At 46.5% G+C, this 18,036-nt stretch overlaps 1 protein-coding gene across 3 annotated transcripts in view; it reads right to left on the reverse strand.

Annotated features, from left to right (window-relative positions):
- The window catches only part of LOC119178160 (dual oxidase maturation factor 1), a 328,683-nt gene that overhangs the window by 139,598 nt on the left and 171,049 nt on the right, over window positions 1–18,036 (reverse strand). For all 3 annotated transcript variants that reach the window (XM_075888330.1, XM_075888294.1, XM_037429336.2), the window contains one exon: window positions 8,304–8,651. In XM_075888330.1, the coding sequence (XP_075744445.1) occupies window positions 8,304–8,593 (290 nt within the window). In that variant the 5' untranslated portion in view covers window positions 8,594–8,651. The remainder of the gene's footprint in view (window positions 1–8,303; window positions 8,652–18,036) is intronic.

An 18,036-nucleotide genomic window follows, 5' to 3' on the forward strand; every position in this document is an offset into this window, starting at 1 on the left:
GCAGTGAGGCTAAGTATACCTATTGGGCCGCCCTCGTATGTACGATAATGTGCAGTAGACACTGAGTTGTTAGATTGCGCTTTGTCTCGATCTATCGCCATCCGTGTGCTTGTTTGCGCTACTAGCTGTTCAGCATTGTGCGCTAAGAACCAACACATTACTCTCCATTTTAATAGCAAACCTCATAAGCGCGAAAATGCACGCGACAGCGACGAGCGACGCTATGAGCGACGAAACAGGGCGTTCGCGCGACGTGTCGCGTGCTCGTTTTCGCGCGATCGGTCGGTTCTCCAGATTTGAAAACCGTCGCTCATCGCCCGGAAGTGCTGGGCTCAAGCAGCCAATAGCGAAAAACCGGAAAAGACGAAGACTACATAGGTGCACGTGACCTTGCCCGAGTCACGTATGCGTAACAAGAAATAACGCAACGTTTACGCATGTGCATATAAAAAAAAGTGCTGCAAGGCACTCATAAACACTTTCCGTTCCATTACACAACAATATATCTTATTTTTAAATTGCAGACCGCTCACTACGAGGTTTTTTTGATGCGAGCAGACGGCCTCATGCCAGCAACAGTGGAGTTCGCTCGCCCAAGCCGTCGCGTGAATGAGGTTTGCCTGCGCTAGCGACTGATCGCGCGAAGACGATCTACGTCGCATCGCTCGTCGCTGTCGCGTGCATTTGCGCGCTTACGATATTTGGCCCTTAATATATTTCGTGTACATATGATTCTTGAAGTCTTTTAGGTGAAGCTGTGGCTTGACACGAATATATGATGTAAATTAAGCAGAAATCAGCGTGACATTAGCGACGGCGTTTTCGCGAATGGTCTTGATTAAAATGAAAGCACGACCTCTTTCACTTGTACTGAATTAGGTACTTGATGCCTGCGACAGTAAATGCTGCAAAATGTTTAGTAATAGCCAGTATTTCTTGTTGTTTATTTTGTCGAAAGTCTTTTTCATGTAACGCTGCTTCCTGACAGCACGGGCTGCATTTTCGATGGAGGCAAGAATGTTGGAGTTCCATGTACTTGACTTAGGTGCACGTAGAAAAACCCCACGTGGTCGAAATATCCGGGGCCCTCTACCACGACGTCTCCCATAATCATATCGTGGTTTTGAGACTTAAACCCCGGATATTATTATTATTATTATTATTATTATTATTATAATTATTATTATTATTGTTGTTGTTATTATTATTATTATTATTATGACGACTGTCTCCTTTCTGTCACGATTCAAACAAGCATTGCTGCGCACCGCATTCAATCAAAGAAGCAGGCTGTACTAACGAGAAAAAAACTAGACCGTAATGCGAAACAGGCGTCTTCATATATTCTTTCTATTTATTAGGAGCGAAGCTCTTCAGGCTCGCACGATGCCCGTTGACACCATCGCTGTCTTAACTTCCCGTCGGATCGAAACACAGGTGTTCCATGTACTATACATCATAGAGCTTTCTAAATATATACTAGCTTTTTTTCTCTCTGGTGCTAGGGTCTATGGGAGCTCCAACGCATGGCCCTTCAGCGAGCATGGGAGTTTTGGGTAGTACATGGATTTATTTGCCTAGTCTTCGTACTTTAGGTTCCTACGAGCTTTGCTTAGCTTGAAGCTGCTTTGTCACAAGACAACAATCGGCAAATGTTCGGCAGCTACGTTTCACCACCTCCATCTTTTAGAATCACCATTTCAAGTTAGCCTAAGAAGTTCTAAACAGTTTGTTATTTCATTCGAAACAAAACAAAAACACAGCAATAAACGAAGCCACAAGTGCGATTCACTGCCCGCTAGCACGAAGACTACGCAAATCCATGTCATACCCGTAATTACCATGGTTGCTGAACGATCGCAACGCCAGAGTCTCCTCTAGTTAACTTTAGGAAACTATATGCCGAGTTGCAGGTGAAGGCCACGAAACGCTTTCTCAGCAGTGCGGCGTCCACACCTGCGCTGCGCATAAGCATTCTTCTCTCCTTTATTTCTTCTCATACGCACCCCCCCCCCCACCCTCATCTGCGCACCCCATGGAGACGCTTTTTTTTGTTTCCATGAGTCAGAGTGCGTCTGCTTTGTTCGTAGCCGCTGATCGTGGGTCTTGCGGCGTTGCACGTTTCCGTGACAAGGAGCACCTCTGCTTTGGTTAGCACGGGATCACGTTCGATGTCTCTTACGTGTGCTTTGAGAGACCAGCTGTTTAGCACGGTCAACGCTAGCGCTGGTCACCGGCAGCGTTCACGGCAGCAGTCACCGGCAGCGATAGTTAGCTTCTGAATGGTGGTGCCCCTGCTTAGGCTGGCATAGACGAGTTTCTGTGGGTGCCGTTCACAATCCCCCCGCTGCTTCGCGTCTACACGTGGTTTAGTTCAGTGGGAGATGCTATAACTTTTAAACAGCTTTCTTACACGCGCATCTTATCCTAAAAATGCAGGAGCTTCATGAGAATCGAAGTTGGAACATTACTGCCAAGTCCATGCGTGAAGAAAAAAAAGTGTGTATCAGGGATTGTTTTTTCTTGTTAGGCAATAATTATAAGTATTAACCGAGGATGCCATGAAAAGTAGTGTCACGTGCTTGCTCAAAAAAAAGACGATGACAGTTGTGCATGTGCCATAAAGGACTATAAAATGGACGAAGAAGAAGAACTCGCTTGCGGGTTCTACTAAAAAGACCGATAATCGGCCAATCCCCTTCTTTGGGTACGAACCATCTGCACAGGCAAACAACAACAACAACAACAACGACCTGCTTCTGGTGTCGCAATCTCTGCGGCAAGACCTCTGTTTTGACGTCGTGACACTGATGGAGGTGCTGGAGCCTACAACCTGATGCAGGACAGTCTTGCTCGGGCCCGTTCACCTAATTCAGAGACTCAGCCCCTCGTCACGACTGCGGTACACCGATTCAGTCGGCGCCTACTAGGCTTAAGTCCGGAGTCCACACCTGTTCCGCCTCTTACCAGCATGGCAGCTCCTACGACATCCACTGTTATTCTTCCATCGTAGACCACTCTTCCCTCGCAGGTGACTCCTGAACATCCTCACGTTCCTGAAATTTTCCGCGGGGGAAGAGTACGAGGATGTCGAGGACTGGCTCGAACAGTTCGAATGGGTCGCCGTTTCCAACCACTGGAGCGAACAGCACAAACTTGGCCGTGCATATTTCGCACTGGAAGATAGCGCTCACACATGGTACAAGAACCGCGAGGCTACATTTCAATCTTGAGAAGACTTCCATCGAAAGCTCCTCGCTACATTTTTGAACTCGGACCAACGGGTCCGTGCACTGCAACTGATTGAGGCCCGCGCCAAAAAACCCAAAGAAACAGCCGCCATGTACGCGGAGGGTATGATCCGTCTGTTTCGACGAGCTGACCCTGACATGCCCGAGGCGAAGAAGGTGCGTCACCTAATGCAGGGTGTTAAGGAACCAGTGTTTGCGGACCTTGTACGGAATCCACCTACAACAGTAGGTTAATTCATAAGAGAGGCGACTGTCATCGAGCGCGCACTGCAACAACGTTGCCGACACCTTGACCACCTGCCGAACCACACGGCAGTAAGTGCTGCAGCTCAGAACACTGCCGTATGCGAGAGTTCCCTGCGACAAATGATTAGGGAAATACTGCGTGAGGAACTTTGGGCACTCTGCGTTCCCCCTCCTCAACCGCCTGTCACACCTGTTGCAGAAATCATCCGCCAGGAGTTGAGGCAAGCTGTTACACCACCCGCGCCAAGTCCTGAACCACATCCAGCGAGCTACGCTGATGCAGTCCGTCGTCCTCCACTGTGATATGTGGTGATGCCCTTCCAGCCACGAGCCACTGCCGTACCTTGGTGGCAACGGTATTTGCGAGACGACCACCAGTTCACCGAACTGACTTATGGCGCAAGGCCGACCGTTGACCTATTTGCTTCCGCTGTGGGGAACCCGGTCCCATTGCCCGTTATGGCCGTCATGGCCATTCAGGATTCGGGAACATTTCTCGCCCCACTTCTTTCCGCTTTGAAGACCATCGTGCCCACGATACCAATTAACTGTCGCCTGGCCACGCAACTCCACCGGGTCGCCGGCGATCACCACCTGCGCGTCACCGTGACTTCTCTCAGAGCTACGCGAACGTCATCACAGGCCGTTTGCCTAGCCCGCGCCGGGGAAACTAACTGCTGCGACCTCCGGCGGCAAGGTTGCCAATCGTCGAGACACCGAAAAGTTTCCCCTATCATCGCAAGAAGATATGACGACAACAACTACGAATACGAAAACGGATACTAATGCTGATGCAGTTGTGCGTGCCGATCTTAGCGTTCTCATTGACGGACATCACGTTACAGCACTGGTCGACACTGGCGCCGACTTCTCCATCATGCGACAAGAGCTCGCCGTCCACCTTAAAATGGTCAAGACACCATGGACAGCTAGGGCCACACACAAGGAGTGCTGGTGGGCAGCTGATTATTTTCACGGGTAAATGCACCACTCGACTTCGCATCGGGGATCCTAGCTTTGTGGCTACTTTCGTCCTGTTGCCAGACTGCTGAAAAGAGCTAATTTTGGGCATGGATTTTTTTTCAAGATCATGGCGCGGTTATCAACATCCCTCAACATATGATGACGTTTTGCGCACATCCGTATGTCGACAACAGCAGCGACGAACCACGAGGCCATTTGCGAATAGCCGACGATGTGACGCTCCCACCGAGATCCTGCTGCCTTGTGTCGGTGTCCAGTGGGTGGCCTTGCTATAAAGATGTGATAGCGGAGCACATAGTCACTCTTTTGCTCACGCAAGGCATTTCCATCGCGAGAGGCGTCCTGGCGCTTACTGGTGGACAGACAGAAGTGATCCTCAAAAACTTCAGCAACGAGCACCGTCAAATCCAGAAGGGTACTGGAATTGCCCACTACGACGATGTAGACCAAGCCGGGGATTGTCTTGCTTTGCAACCAGATGACGTGACTGTCGCCGCCTCGAAAACTTTGCCGGTGGACATCTGTTTCACGCTACCGCCCTCTGATAGGAAGCGCCTGCTTGAACTTATACACTGATTCGAAGACTGCTTTTCGCGTACGTCAAAGGTCCAGTAAACACCATTGAACAAGCACCGCGTCATTACTGAATACAGCACGCGACCGATTCAGCAGAACCCCTACCATGTGGCTCCGAAAGAACGCATGGAGATTCAGAAGCAAGTACAGAAGATGCTCGCAGATGACGTCATACAACCTTAGAAAAGTCCTTGGGCGTCCCCCGTGGTTTTGGTCAAGAAAAGAGACGACAGCTTGCACTTCTGTATTGATTATCGCAAGTTGAGCCAAGTCACGGAGAAAGATGTCTATCCACTGCCTCGCATAAACGATTCACTCGATCGGCTGCGTCATGCGCGCTATTTCTCTTCAATACCTCTGAAGCGGCTACTGGCAGATAGAAGTCGACGAGAGAGATCGTGAGAAAACAACCTTTGTGACGCCCGATGGCCTTTACGAATTTAAGGTGCTTCCTTTTGGGTTGTGCTCGGCGCCAGCCACTTTTCAGCGTCTCATGGACACCGTACTATCAGGCCTGAAGTGCAAACATGCTTGGTTCATGTGGACAATGTTATTGTATTCTCAGCAATATTTGAGGAACATCGTAGCCATTTATCGACCTTCCTCTAAGCCATACGTTCGGCCACCCTTACTTTAAAACCGGAAAAATGTCATTTTGATTTCAGCGAACTCCGCTTCCTAGGCCACGTCGTCGGTCACGAGGGTGTTCGACCTGACCCGGCCAAAATAGACGCCACAGCGCAATTTCCTGCACCACGCGACAAAAAGTCCGTGAGACGCTTCTTAGGGTTGTGCGCCTATTGCCGGTGATTTATTGAGGACTTTTCGTCTATTGCGGCGCCATTGACTCGACTCACACGTGAGGACGTCCCCTTCTTTTGGGGTGAACAAGAGCAAATGTCATTCAATGAACTACGACAACGCCTGCAAACACCTCCAGTCTTTGTGCACTTCGACCAGGAAGCCCCTACAGCCCTTCACACTGACGCCAGCAATGTAGGTCTGGGTGCCGTTCTGGTGCAGGGGCAAGACGGCTGTGAAAGAGTAATAGCCTACACCAGCAAAACTCTCTCTCGCACGGAGGAAAACTATTCGACTACCGAGAAGGAGTGTCTCGCCGTGGTGCGGGCGGTCATCAAATTTCGTCCATATTTGTACGGCCACTCCTTCAAGGTTGTTAGCGACCATCACTCTTTGTGCTGGCTCAAAGATCAATATGGCCGTGTGATGCGCTGGAGCCGAAGGCTTCAAGAGTTCAACATGACCATCATCTATAGATTTGGGAAGAGGCACTCCGACGCCGACTGTCTCTCACGGTCGCCAATGGAGACTGTCACTCATGATGACGAAAACATCGACGCTGCATTCTTGGTAGTTGTCAACACGGCCACTATTACACGAGAGCAGCGCAGTGACCCCGAGGTGTTACTACTCATTGAATATTTAGAAGGACGACGTAAAGACGTGCCGTGGTTATTTGATAGAGGACTGCCATCTTTTTGCTTGCGAAACGATGTTCTATATAAGAAATGCTTCTCACCAACCGGCAACCCGCACTTGCTTGTCGTGCCTGCCTTTCTTCGCAAAGAAATAATGGAAGCGTGCCATGATGAAGCAACTTCTGGTCATCTAGGCCACACCCGAACATTGTTACGACTACGATGCAAGAACTACTGACCAAAGTTACCTGCTCCTGTTAACCATCACATGCGAACTTGCACCGACTGCCAAAGACGCAAAGCGCCTCCCAGCAAGCCAGCCGGTCTTTTACATCCAGTCGAAGAACAAGCGAAACCGCTCACCCAGATTGGAATGGATTTCCTGGGTCCTTTTCCAACTTCCACAACAGGGAACAGATGGATTATGGTGGCCATCGATTACCTCTCCCGTCATGTGGAGACTAAAGCTATGCAGCGTGGCACAGCAGCAGAAGCCTCTCAGTTTTTCATTGAAAACATCGTCCTTCGGCATGGCGCTCCGACAGCAGTGATCACAGACAGAGGACCTGCCTTCACCACAGAGCTTTTGGAGTCGGTTCTCAGACTCAGCGGTACAGCACACCGAAGAACAACTGCATACTATCCGCAGACAAACGGACTGACGGAGGGCCTCAAAAGGACCCTCACAGGCATGATAAGCATGTACGTTGACACGGAATATCTGGGATCAGATATTGCCGTACGTGACCTTCGCCTATAATAGCGCTCGACGAGAAACCACTGGAATGACACAGTTCAGTCTGATCTATGGTCACGAAGTCACGACAACGTTGGACGCCATGTTACCGCATGAGTGTGATGACATCCATGTAGACACCAAAGAATTCACTCAGTGCGCCGAGGAAGCCAGACAGCTCGCGCGTGTGCGCATCCGTCATCAACAGCATCAAGTTGCACAACGGTACGACCACCGACACAAGTTCATTAGCTACTCAGCAGGCGACAAGATCTGGGTCTGGATTCCGATACGTCGACGTGGACTGTCTGAAAATCTGCTAAGACGGTACTTTGGCCCATACAGTGTCACGCAACGCTTGAACGACGTGAACTACGAAGTTGTTGCCGACACTGACTGTAGTTATAAGCGCTAAAAGCACTTACCCGAAGTGGTGCACGCCGTGCGTATAAAACCATATTTATTGAGTTAATTAGCTCCCGGTTACCTTCTTGGCGCGGCCACTTCATACACCTAGTAGAGTGCCTATGTTGCGCATCGGGACGATGCCGCTTTCGGAGAGACGCAAATGTCACGTGCTTGCTCAAAAAAGACAATGGCAGTTGTGCATGTGCCATGAAGGACTATGAAATGGACGAAGAAGAAGAACTCGCTTGCGCGTTCTATTGAAAAGACCTACCTGCTTCTGGTGTCTCAATCTCTGCGGCAAGACCCCTCTGTTTTGACGTCGTGACAATATGCTGGGAAGAAGTTGCTTTGAGTTCCGCAATGAAGAGAAAAGTGCACCTCGTAACTGTTATAGGAGGCGATATTTGAAGTAATGCTAATATGAATATAAAGAAAGAAAAGTGGATAAAAAGACAATTGGCCAGTGGTCTTCACGGCGGCCAGTTATTTTTTCATGGACTTTTCTTATCGCTTCATATATTTCTCCTTAAAAAGAAGTGTTACCTTCTTTATATGGCGATTCTAGAAACATACTTTTTTTTAGTAAAAATACATACAGCACAATGAAACTGGCATCTTTCAACTTAGCATGCACATGCTTAGGGAGTACAGCAACAGACTCACCGGTAGTAAGTGTGCGTCCGGCCTTGGCCCACATGCCAGCGTGAACCGTGAACCCCGATCAGAATGGATGCGCCCACAAGCAGGCTGAAGATGACGGTGATGACTGTGATGACGCGTTCTTTGCGTATTCCTGGCACAATGGCAAGGAAGGCCACCAGGAGTGTGAAGAAGGCGAGGTACACAAGCACTTCTGCGTGGTCAGCGCTCACAGAGGTTCGGTTGTCACTCGTGTACAGCGTGGGCCCGCCGTTCTCACGAAACGCGTCAAACCAACCCGTTGTACTGAGCATGACCAGCTGCAGCTCACGCCACCAAAATCACTGAGGCTGGAAACCGACGAGCACAGTCCTGAAAATGGCAAAAGGAAGGCCTTTCTCAGCGGAAAAAAAGCGTGGGGCAAAATTTGAACTCTTATTGTAGTGATGGTTTGCAAAGTAGAAACATCTTTGTATTGATGTAAATGCACTTCATGAAAATTGTTCTAGTCTTCTTCGTAACACAAATTTGCATCGTGCAGTTTAGACTATATTGGGCAATTGACGTCTCATTAAGATTTGCTCTAGCAAAGAAATATGAATAGAGGATACTCTATTTTAGAATTTGGTGAAATATTTTGCTAAAGACTGAATAAGTGACTAAACAATACGTGGCATCTGCCTCGCTAATTGCATTGTATTTCTAGTCGCACTATTTACGCAATGAGTTGTTTACGGCACAGGCGTTCTTATTTTCCTGCAAGTAGGCATGGTGGCGGTAATTTTTCTGTTAAGTTCTCGTACTACTATAATCCAAATTTCTTCCTTAAAGCTCTGTGGCAAGGCCCTTTCGTTAATTAACCTATTAATCATTGGGCTTCAACGTCCCAATATCACCATATGATTATGAGAAATGCCGCAGTTGAGCTGCGGAAATTTCGATTATTTCAACTTGCACCTATATCTAAGCACACAGGACTTAAGTATTGTCTCCTCTATCGAAAGCGCGGCTGCCATGGCCGGGATTCGATCCCACAGCGCGCGGTTGAGCAGACGAGTGCCTTAGCCACTAGACCACCGTGGCGAGGACGAGGTCATTTCGACGAGGCCAGTGTCATTACTAGAAGCAGTAAGGATATATCTCAGGACACGCTTGATCAAAAACCTTGATTAAACTGATCACCCAAGAGCGGCTTCTAATAGAAAATAGAGGCAACGATATGCCGTTCGAAGCATTTTCGTAGTGCTTCCAGGAAAATTAGGAAAAATTTGATTTAATTCATTGTTTTTTATTTACACACATGCGCAACATAGTGGTAAATGGATGTGGGTGGAGAAAAAAAGCCGCACAAACGTGGCTTCAGGGAGACCTCACCCCCTTAGTGCATTATGACTACATATGGTAGGGCACATAATGCACTTGTATATTACACCTATACAGTGACAATAAGGTATGGCAGTTCTATAATGAATAAACAAAAAATTAAAAACACATTTAAACATTTTCAAAGTTGATTACATTACTGAAACAAAAGCGGGAACAAAATAGATATGTACTTCGTATGCAAAAATAAAAAAAAACATATCCCACAATAATAACTTTCTGAAAACACTCTAGAGAAGGCAGCGCAATAATATTTGAAATTCTGACAACGATAAGTGCTGTAAATGATAGCCTGCTCTGTTGTATGAGTTAAAAAGTCTAGGGAGATTGTTTGGTGGCGTTTGGTAACCATAAGTCGTTCTAAAGTGTGGAACCTTCCACACTTCCGGAGTACGAGTGCTATAACAAGATTGATGGCCAGATAGCTTTTCAAGTTCTTGCAATAAGGTAGGGTTGCATATAGCACTAAAATAATATCCGCACAAGAGTAGTATAGTTAGTAGATGCTATGGACTTTGGTTACGTTGTAATTCTTGAAGATGTTGTCTGTATGAGCCAGATACGGTACATATGCGACGACACATGTTATTTTTTTCTGCATACGATATAGTTTATTCAAGTTAAACTGAGTCCTGGTGCCCCATCATAGATGCCCGTAGTAAATGTGAGATAAAATAAAGCATTAAAAATTAACAATTTTACAGCAACGGCTGAAGTGCATTGGTAACGACTTCAAACACCTGTTATGCGGCAAAGTTTTTGAAATATCGAGCATACGTGATCGTTTCATTGCATAGTATCTGTAAAATGTACTCCTTGAACGTTTACAAAATGGACACATTCTGTACTTGTCCATCAATAGACTAATGTTTGATTTGGAGGAACTTACTTTTTTGGTACGAAAGATTACAGCTTTTGTTTTTGTTGTATACACCTTTAAACAGTTTTGTGTAGACCAGTGAGACAAACTGCACAGCAAATTATTTGCCATGGTAAATAGACTATTGTAAGAATTCGATTAAATGAGGATGCTTGTAACATATGCGTCAATTGTAAATTTTGCGTTTTCATATACGAAAATAGTATCAATAGCGTACAAATTTAAGAGCCTCATGCCCAGGATGCTGCCCTGTGGAACTCCGCAAAATATTTCTTTGCGGATGCATTCATGCCAAGAGAAACAAACTGGCGCCTCTTACTATGATAGCAATTCAGTAGTTCAAGAATGCCTCTAATGTCATGTCTGTCTAGCTTGCAGAGAGAAATTTTGTGATTATAGTGATCAAATGCCAGTGTAAAATCAACAAAGATGCCTAATGTTAACAGCCTATGCTCAACGTTTGTAATATATGTTCTTTTTGATCAAAAAGAGATAGTATATAAATGTTCTTTTTGATCAAGAAGAGCTAGTTCAGTGGATATGTTAAAACGAAACCCATATTCAGAAGATGAAATCATCTTGTGCTTTTCACAGAAGAAAGAAACCTGTGTTAAAAATAGTTTTTCAAGATAATTTGAAAAGAAAAAAAAAGCTGTATCGATATGGGGCGATAGTTTGTTATATCTAACAGATCACACTTTTTAAATACATTTAAATAACAGTTCTACCTTTGCGACCGTATTTTAAGGAAATGTACCTGTTGAAATACACTAATTATAAATGAATGCCAAGTCAGTTGCTATAGATTTTATATCGAACAAGCTTCGCGGTTTAACCTATAGACCATCAGCATCACAGCTGCGAGATGTCTTGAGTTTTAATAAACAGAAAATACAGTATATCTGAAGGCATGACTTGCTGGAAACATATTGAGTTTGGTTTGATGCAATGCACATGTTTTGCGGCATGGTAGGATTGGTGTCAACGTCTCTGTGTACATAAACGTCGTTGAAAGCATTTGCCAAGTCTTCCTCTACCAGCAATGTACCGTTGCAACTAATCTTTTCTACTGCGTCGCGCCTCTCTTTTCTATTCATGAGAACATTCAGCCTGTTCCACAGGTCACCTGAGTCGCGCATGCAAGACGAAAACATCTGCTGAAAGTAGGCATTTCGCGCTTTCCGTAATTCTTTGCTTAGTTCCTGGCAAGCCAAGAGCAGCAAATCAGACGGGTTGGATCGGGCCGTACAGCCGGCAGGAGTGAGCGCATCGCCAAGAATTTGATTGTCACCCAAACTTGGCACGGTGCAGTCCGAGGTTTTGTGATGGTCCACAGTTGTTCTTCGTATCAGTTCGTAACAGTTTCGACCATGCGATAAAATCAACTCATTGTTTGAGCGCACAAGCTAGCTTCTCAGTTATCACTGCAGACCGTATGTAGGGTTCCTCAATGCGCGCGCCTTTTTGGAGGGTGGAACCACTCTTTGAAGGGATGAGCGCCGCCTTTCGATAAGCGGCCGCCATTCGGCTCCCCCGTCTCGTCGCAGCTAGTCGAGTGAGACACGTGCGTGGCATTTTTACAGGCAAAATACCTGGGTGTTGCGTGACACAGTGCACGAACCACTCGCGAAATGGCTACAGGATGTTCAAATTCCTGAAAGATCCAAAAAGGTGACTCTTGTGGCTTGTGAAGATAAAGTACGAGAAGTGGCAACCCACGGACCGTTCGTGTTTGTGCAGCGAGAAGTTATGTCATTTCAGCACTTCGAGAGTTTTAACTTAAAGCGCTGTGACATGGGTACTTTCAATCGCGACAAAGCTTTATGTGATTGACTCTTACACCAGCTGCAGAACGGCGCCAATCACTGTTGAGAAATTTGATTCCGATCAGGCTTAATTGTGATCGCCAATACACCAGGTGCAATGCACGTTTATTCACATGCTGTTTACATGCGTATTTACCTCGTTCATTTTGGATAGCGCAAAATGCGTTGTTCTTAATCGCGTCTTGTACACAAGCTGCAATCGCGCGAAGATGCGTGCCTATGTTGTGCACTTGTTGCTGCCGGTGCCTTCAAATATATCTTTTAGAGGCAAAGCCGCTTTCGCCGTGGGTCGTATGTCGCGTGTTGTCATAGTTGTAGTTACTTGCATTGTATTGCATGTCAATAAAAACGGTGTCACAGCATATCCATGGATTCAATGATAATGAGTGGGGCGAAGCGTCCATACGTCCCTCCGTGCGTTCGTCCCTGCGTTCGTCCATGCGTCCGTTCATCCGTGCATTTGTTCGTCCGTCCATTCGTTTCTCGTTGCGTTCGTTCATACGTATGTCTGTTCGTGCGCCCATTCCTAACGCCTACGACATGAATTGCGCTTTGAAGCGTGTATGCGTCATTCAATTTTTGCACATGCCGGCGAACTCTACACAGTACCTGGTTGACATGATTTTCCAAGGGAAAATAGTGTGTCGTGGAGGTGCTGAAGAGGAAATCGATAATGGGGAAATTCTTTTAATTGAAGCACTGACTTCATTAAAGTGCAGCATCTTGCACCATATGGGTGGATTTCTTGAGTAAAGAATCTTGAAGAAAACGGACTGTGGGCAGTGCAGGGCTGCAATGAAAGGCTCAGCGAGCCATGAACACGCATATTTAGCTGCACTGAAGGAGTATGTTCAGGATGGTGAGAACTTGTGGTATCCGAGTGGTAAGGTTATGAGCTCGCTCATATCTTGTGAAGAGGGCTTAAAGGAATCACATCCTGGGCAGACAAACTGTTCAGCCTGAAGTCTACTCTCAAAGTTGTAACTGAATATTTAATTAAAAGGGCGAAGTGAAGCGTGCAGGCATGCCAGCAACAGGAGGGTTCTCTGAAAAAAATGTGGATATCAAGGTATGCACGAGTAAAACTGCGCATTCACATGCGCCAGCTCGAAAAAACGAGAATAAGTAGAAGTGGAAGCAAGACATTCGCTGCGGTTAAGTTGCAGTGTGTTAATTATAACGCTTGTTTTTGAAGTATGATGAAGTTATCGTCCAAATAAAGTTGTGGCATCCAAAATGGCCGTATATTAAATGCAATTTGCTTGCTCATTGTTGTAAAGCGCTGTGGTCGCTTCACTTTAACAATATCAGTGAACACTTTATTAAAAGTGCTTATTTACAATATATTTCTATAGAAAACACGCTAAACCTGCTTTGTCAGGCAATGTCTGCGTGCGGGCTACGATTCAATGCCATAAAAGCTACATGTAAATCACCAAATAGTATGATGTTGTTACGGGGAAGATTTATTCACCGAGAGCTGGTCTTGCTAACGGCTTAAAGAGCGCACAGTCATACAGGCCAACGGGAGAAGCTCGAGAGTCCAACCCACTACAACCACGTTGTCGTCTTCTTCATTTGGGTGCCAATTCAGCTGTGTCGGGGTGACAGTTCCATACACGTATCATCACACCGGCCCGTAAGGCACCGTCTCGGTGCCTGTTAAATGAGCGAGTCGCCGTTGTAGGGCTTGAGACGAGAAACGTGGACTACTTCCGTTCTGGGTGCAGCAGCTGATGAGTTTGTGGTAGCGGCAATCTCGTAGGTCACAGGTGTGACCTTACGAATGAATTGGTAGGGCCCAGCGTATCGCGATAGTAGTTTCTCGCAGAGGCCAACACGTCGAGATGGGAGCCACAAGAGAACAAGAGATCCCGCAGAAAAAACGACATCTCTATGTCGACGGTCATAAACAGACTCCTGTGCTGTCTGCGACGACGATAACCGAGCACGCGCTACCGCGCGTGCTGTGAGGGCACGGGTGATCACATCCTGAGCGTACGAAGTGGAGTATGGGTGGTCTGATGAAAGCAGTGTGTCGAAGGGCAGTAAGGGATGACGTCCGAAGAGTAGATAAAAAGGGGAGTAGCCCGCTGTTTCATGACGCGACGAGTTATTGGCGAAGGTTACGAACGGAAGAGCTATGTGCCAATCAGTGTGGTCGGTAGATACGTACATAGAAAGCATGTGCGTCAATGTGCGGTTTAGGCGCTCCATAAGGCCGTTAGTCTGAGGATGGTAAGATGTGGTGAAGTTGTGACGGGTAGCACAAGATCGGAGTAGATCATCAACCACACGAGATAGAAAATAGCGACCACGGTCTGTGAGCAGGTGAGTCGGAGCGCCATGCTGGAGAATAATGTCGTACAGCAGGAAGTCGGCAACGTCGGTTGCGCAGCTGGTTGGTAGCGCTCGAGTGATTGCATACCGAGTTGCATAGTCTGTGGCCACTGCAATCCATTTATTTCCAGTTGTAGAAGTAGAAAAGGGTCCTAGCAAGTCCAACCCCACTCGATAAAATGGCTTGGCTGGAACTTCAATAGGTTGAAGAAGACCGGCAGGGGGAGTCGTAGGCTTCTTTCGGCGCAGGCAGAGGTCGCAAGATGCGATGTAACGGCGAACAGAGCGGTACAGACCCTTCCAGAATACTCGTCGTTGAATGCGGTCGTAAGTTCTGGAGACTCCTAAATGTCCAGAAGTTGGAGCGTCGTGGAATTGTCGCAGAACATCCTTTCGCAGGTGATGCGGTACGACGAGTAAAAGTTCCGCGCCGCCGGGGTGTAAGTTGCGGCGGTACAAAATGTTGTCTTGAAGCAGGTATCTGTTTAGAGAAGGGTCAGCATAACGCGATTGAAGGCGGTCAATGATGGTGAGCAGCGATGGATCTCGGCGCTGTTCGTCAGCCACGTTCAAAAAGTAAGTGATGGCTAAAACGCAGGCATCGGATTCCAAATCAGTGGAGCTAGGTGGATCAACGGGGTGCCGGGATAAGCAGTCAGCATCGCTGTGCAGCTTTCCAGATTTGTAAACAACCAAGAACGTGTACTCCTGTAATCGAAGTGCCCATCAGCCGAGTCTTCCTGTAGGGTCCTTAAGCGTCGACAGCCAGCAAAGCGCATGATGGTCCGTGATGACTGCGAACGGACGTCCGTATAAGTACGGACGGAATTTCGCGATAGCCCAAACGAGGGCTAAGCATTCCCGCTCAGTTATAGAATAATTTTGTTCCGCTTGCGACAAAAGACGGCTAGCGTAGGCTATCACACGGTTGGTGCCATTCTGTATCTGAGCGAGTATAGCACCAATGCCATGGCTACTTGCATCGGTGTGAAGCTCTGTTCGAGCCGTTGGATCAAAATGAGCCAACACAGGTGGTGATGTGAGGGCGGTAATTAGCGACGCGAAGGAATGTTCTTGGTCCCTTTTCAAGAAAAGGCCACATTCTTTTTGAGGAGATCCGTGAGGAGCCTAGCAATATCGGCGAAGTTGGACAAAACGGCCGAAGTATGAGCAGAGCTCAATAAAACTGCTAACTTCTTGTGTGGAACGCGGAACCGGGAATTCTCGGACTGCACGGACTTTGTCAGGGTGGGGTTGAACACCAGTGGCGTCAACAAGGTGGCCGAGTAGTTTAATCTGCCGACGTCCAAATGAACATTTCGACGAATTCAGTTGGAGACCAGCACAACGAAAAACGTCAAGAATTGCCGAGAGACGAGACAGGTGGCTTTCGAAGGAGAGCGAGAAAACTATTACATCATCCAGATAGCAAAGGCAGGTCGACCATTTGAAACCGCGAAGAAGAGAGTCCATCATACGTTCAAAAGTAGCCGGGGCATTGCACAACCCAAAAGGCATGACCTTGAATTGGTAAAGGCCGTGGGGTGTGATGAATGCTGTCTTCTCGCGGTCGCGGTCGTCGACCAAAATTTGCCAGTATCCGGATCGAAGGTCAAGGGTCGAGAAATAGTTTGCGCCGTGGAGGCAGTCGAGCGCATCATCGATTCGGGGTAAAGGATAAACGTCCTTCTTGGTGATCCGATTCAGGTGGCGATAGTCGACGCAAAAGCGCCGGGTGTTGTCCTTCTTTTTAACTAAGACCACAGGGGAGGCCAAAGGACTCGATAAAGGCTCAATGACGTCTTTACTCAGCATTTTCTTGACTTCCGTCTATATAACTTGGCGCTCAGCATGTGACACGCGATAATATATTTATTTATTTATTTATTACAAGTAACTACATCGCCCATTGGGCATTGTTGTAGGGGGGTTACAGTAGAAAATAGAATACAAAACAGCAAAATTGAAGGCAAGTAAATCGTGCCTTACAGTATACAGGAGAAATCAACACTTGTAGTACAGTTTTAGAACAAAAGTACAAAACACAGGATTATACAACGAAAGCAGTAATTATACTTATAAAAATCAACAACCAAAAGAAGTACAAAGCCAACGTTAAATATACGGGTTATTTCAGCAGCTCAAAATGCTGTTTCAATGGCTGTTAGGAAATAAAATCAGAGAATATTGGTATTTTTCGCGCATTCCAGTCACTAATAGAATTTGGAAATAAAGAGTATTTAAGGACATTCAATCGACAGGTATATTCTCTAATTTTATATAAGTGATCTTTCCGTTCGGACATATAACTAGGCGTCTTTAAATACCACTCTTTATTTAGCCCAGTCTTACCGTGATATATATTATAGAGAAATTTAAGTCTTTGAACTTTCCGTCGTCCACAAAGGGGTTCCCATCCCAAGGCCTGAAGAATTCCAGAAGACCTTATTCTAAAATCGTAGTTTCCTGTAACAAACCTAGCAGCCCTTTTTTGCACCCTCTCCAACTTTTCTTTTAGTACATTCGTGAAAGGGTCCCAAGAAACACGAGCATACTCCAAAATTGGGCGCACATTTGTAATATGCAGGGTTTCCTTGAGTGTTTGCGGCCCGTCGCTGAAATTTCTTTGAAAAAAAATGAATTAAGCGCGAAGCCTTGGCTGTGATTAGATCTACGTGACTGGTCCAATCTAGTGTTGCCGTGAATGTTACGCCGAGATACTTAACTTGATCTACATTTTGTACTGCGCAGGAATTTAAGTAATAAGACCTGGATACAACCTTTTTTTTGTTATTAAATTGCACATGAAAACATTTAGTTATGTTCAAACTCATTTGCCACTGAGCACACCAAGACACAATCTTATCGAGGTCAGACTGAAGTGCTGTGGTGTCATCAAAACACTTGACTGGACAATACAAAACACAATCATCAGCATAAAGCCTCGCTGTTGATTTCAAACCCAGTGGAAAATCATTGATAAAAATCAAAAACAGAAGCGGCCCCAGGACCGACCCCTGTGGCACCCCGGACAGTACATCAGCTGTTGATGAAGACACACCATTTATCACAACACATTGCTTGCGGCCGCTGAGATAATCCTTAATCCAGTCTATGAGGGTTTTAGGAATGCCAAGAAACGACAACTTATGAAGCAAAAGACTGTGGGGGACGACATCAAAAGCTTTTTTGAAGCCCAAAAAAACAGCCTCCAATTGAATGCTCTGGTAGAATGATGAAGCGATGTCATGTACGAATTCGGTTAGCTGTGTAACACACGAAAGGCCTGCGCGAAAGCCATGTTGAGACGGAGTGAAAAAATTATTAT

This window comes from Rhipicephalus microplus, chromosome 1 (assembly GCF_043290135.1).
Source record: "Rhipicephalus microplus isolate Deutch F79 chromosome 1, USDA_Rmic, whole genome shotgun sequence".
Lineage (NCBI taxonomy): Eukaryota > Metazoa > Arthropoda > Arachnida > Ixodida > Ixodidae > Rhipicephalus > Rhipicephalus microplus.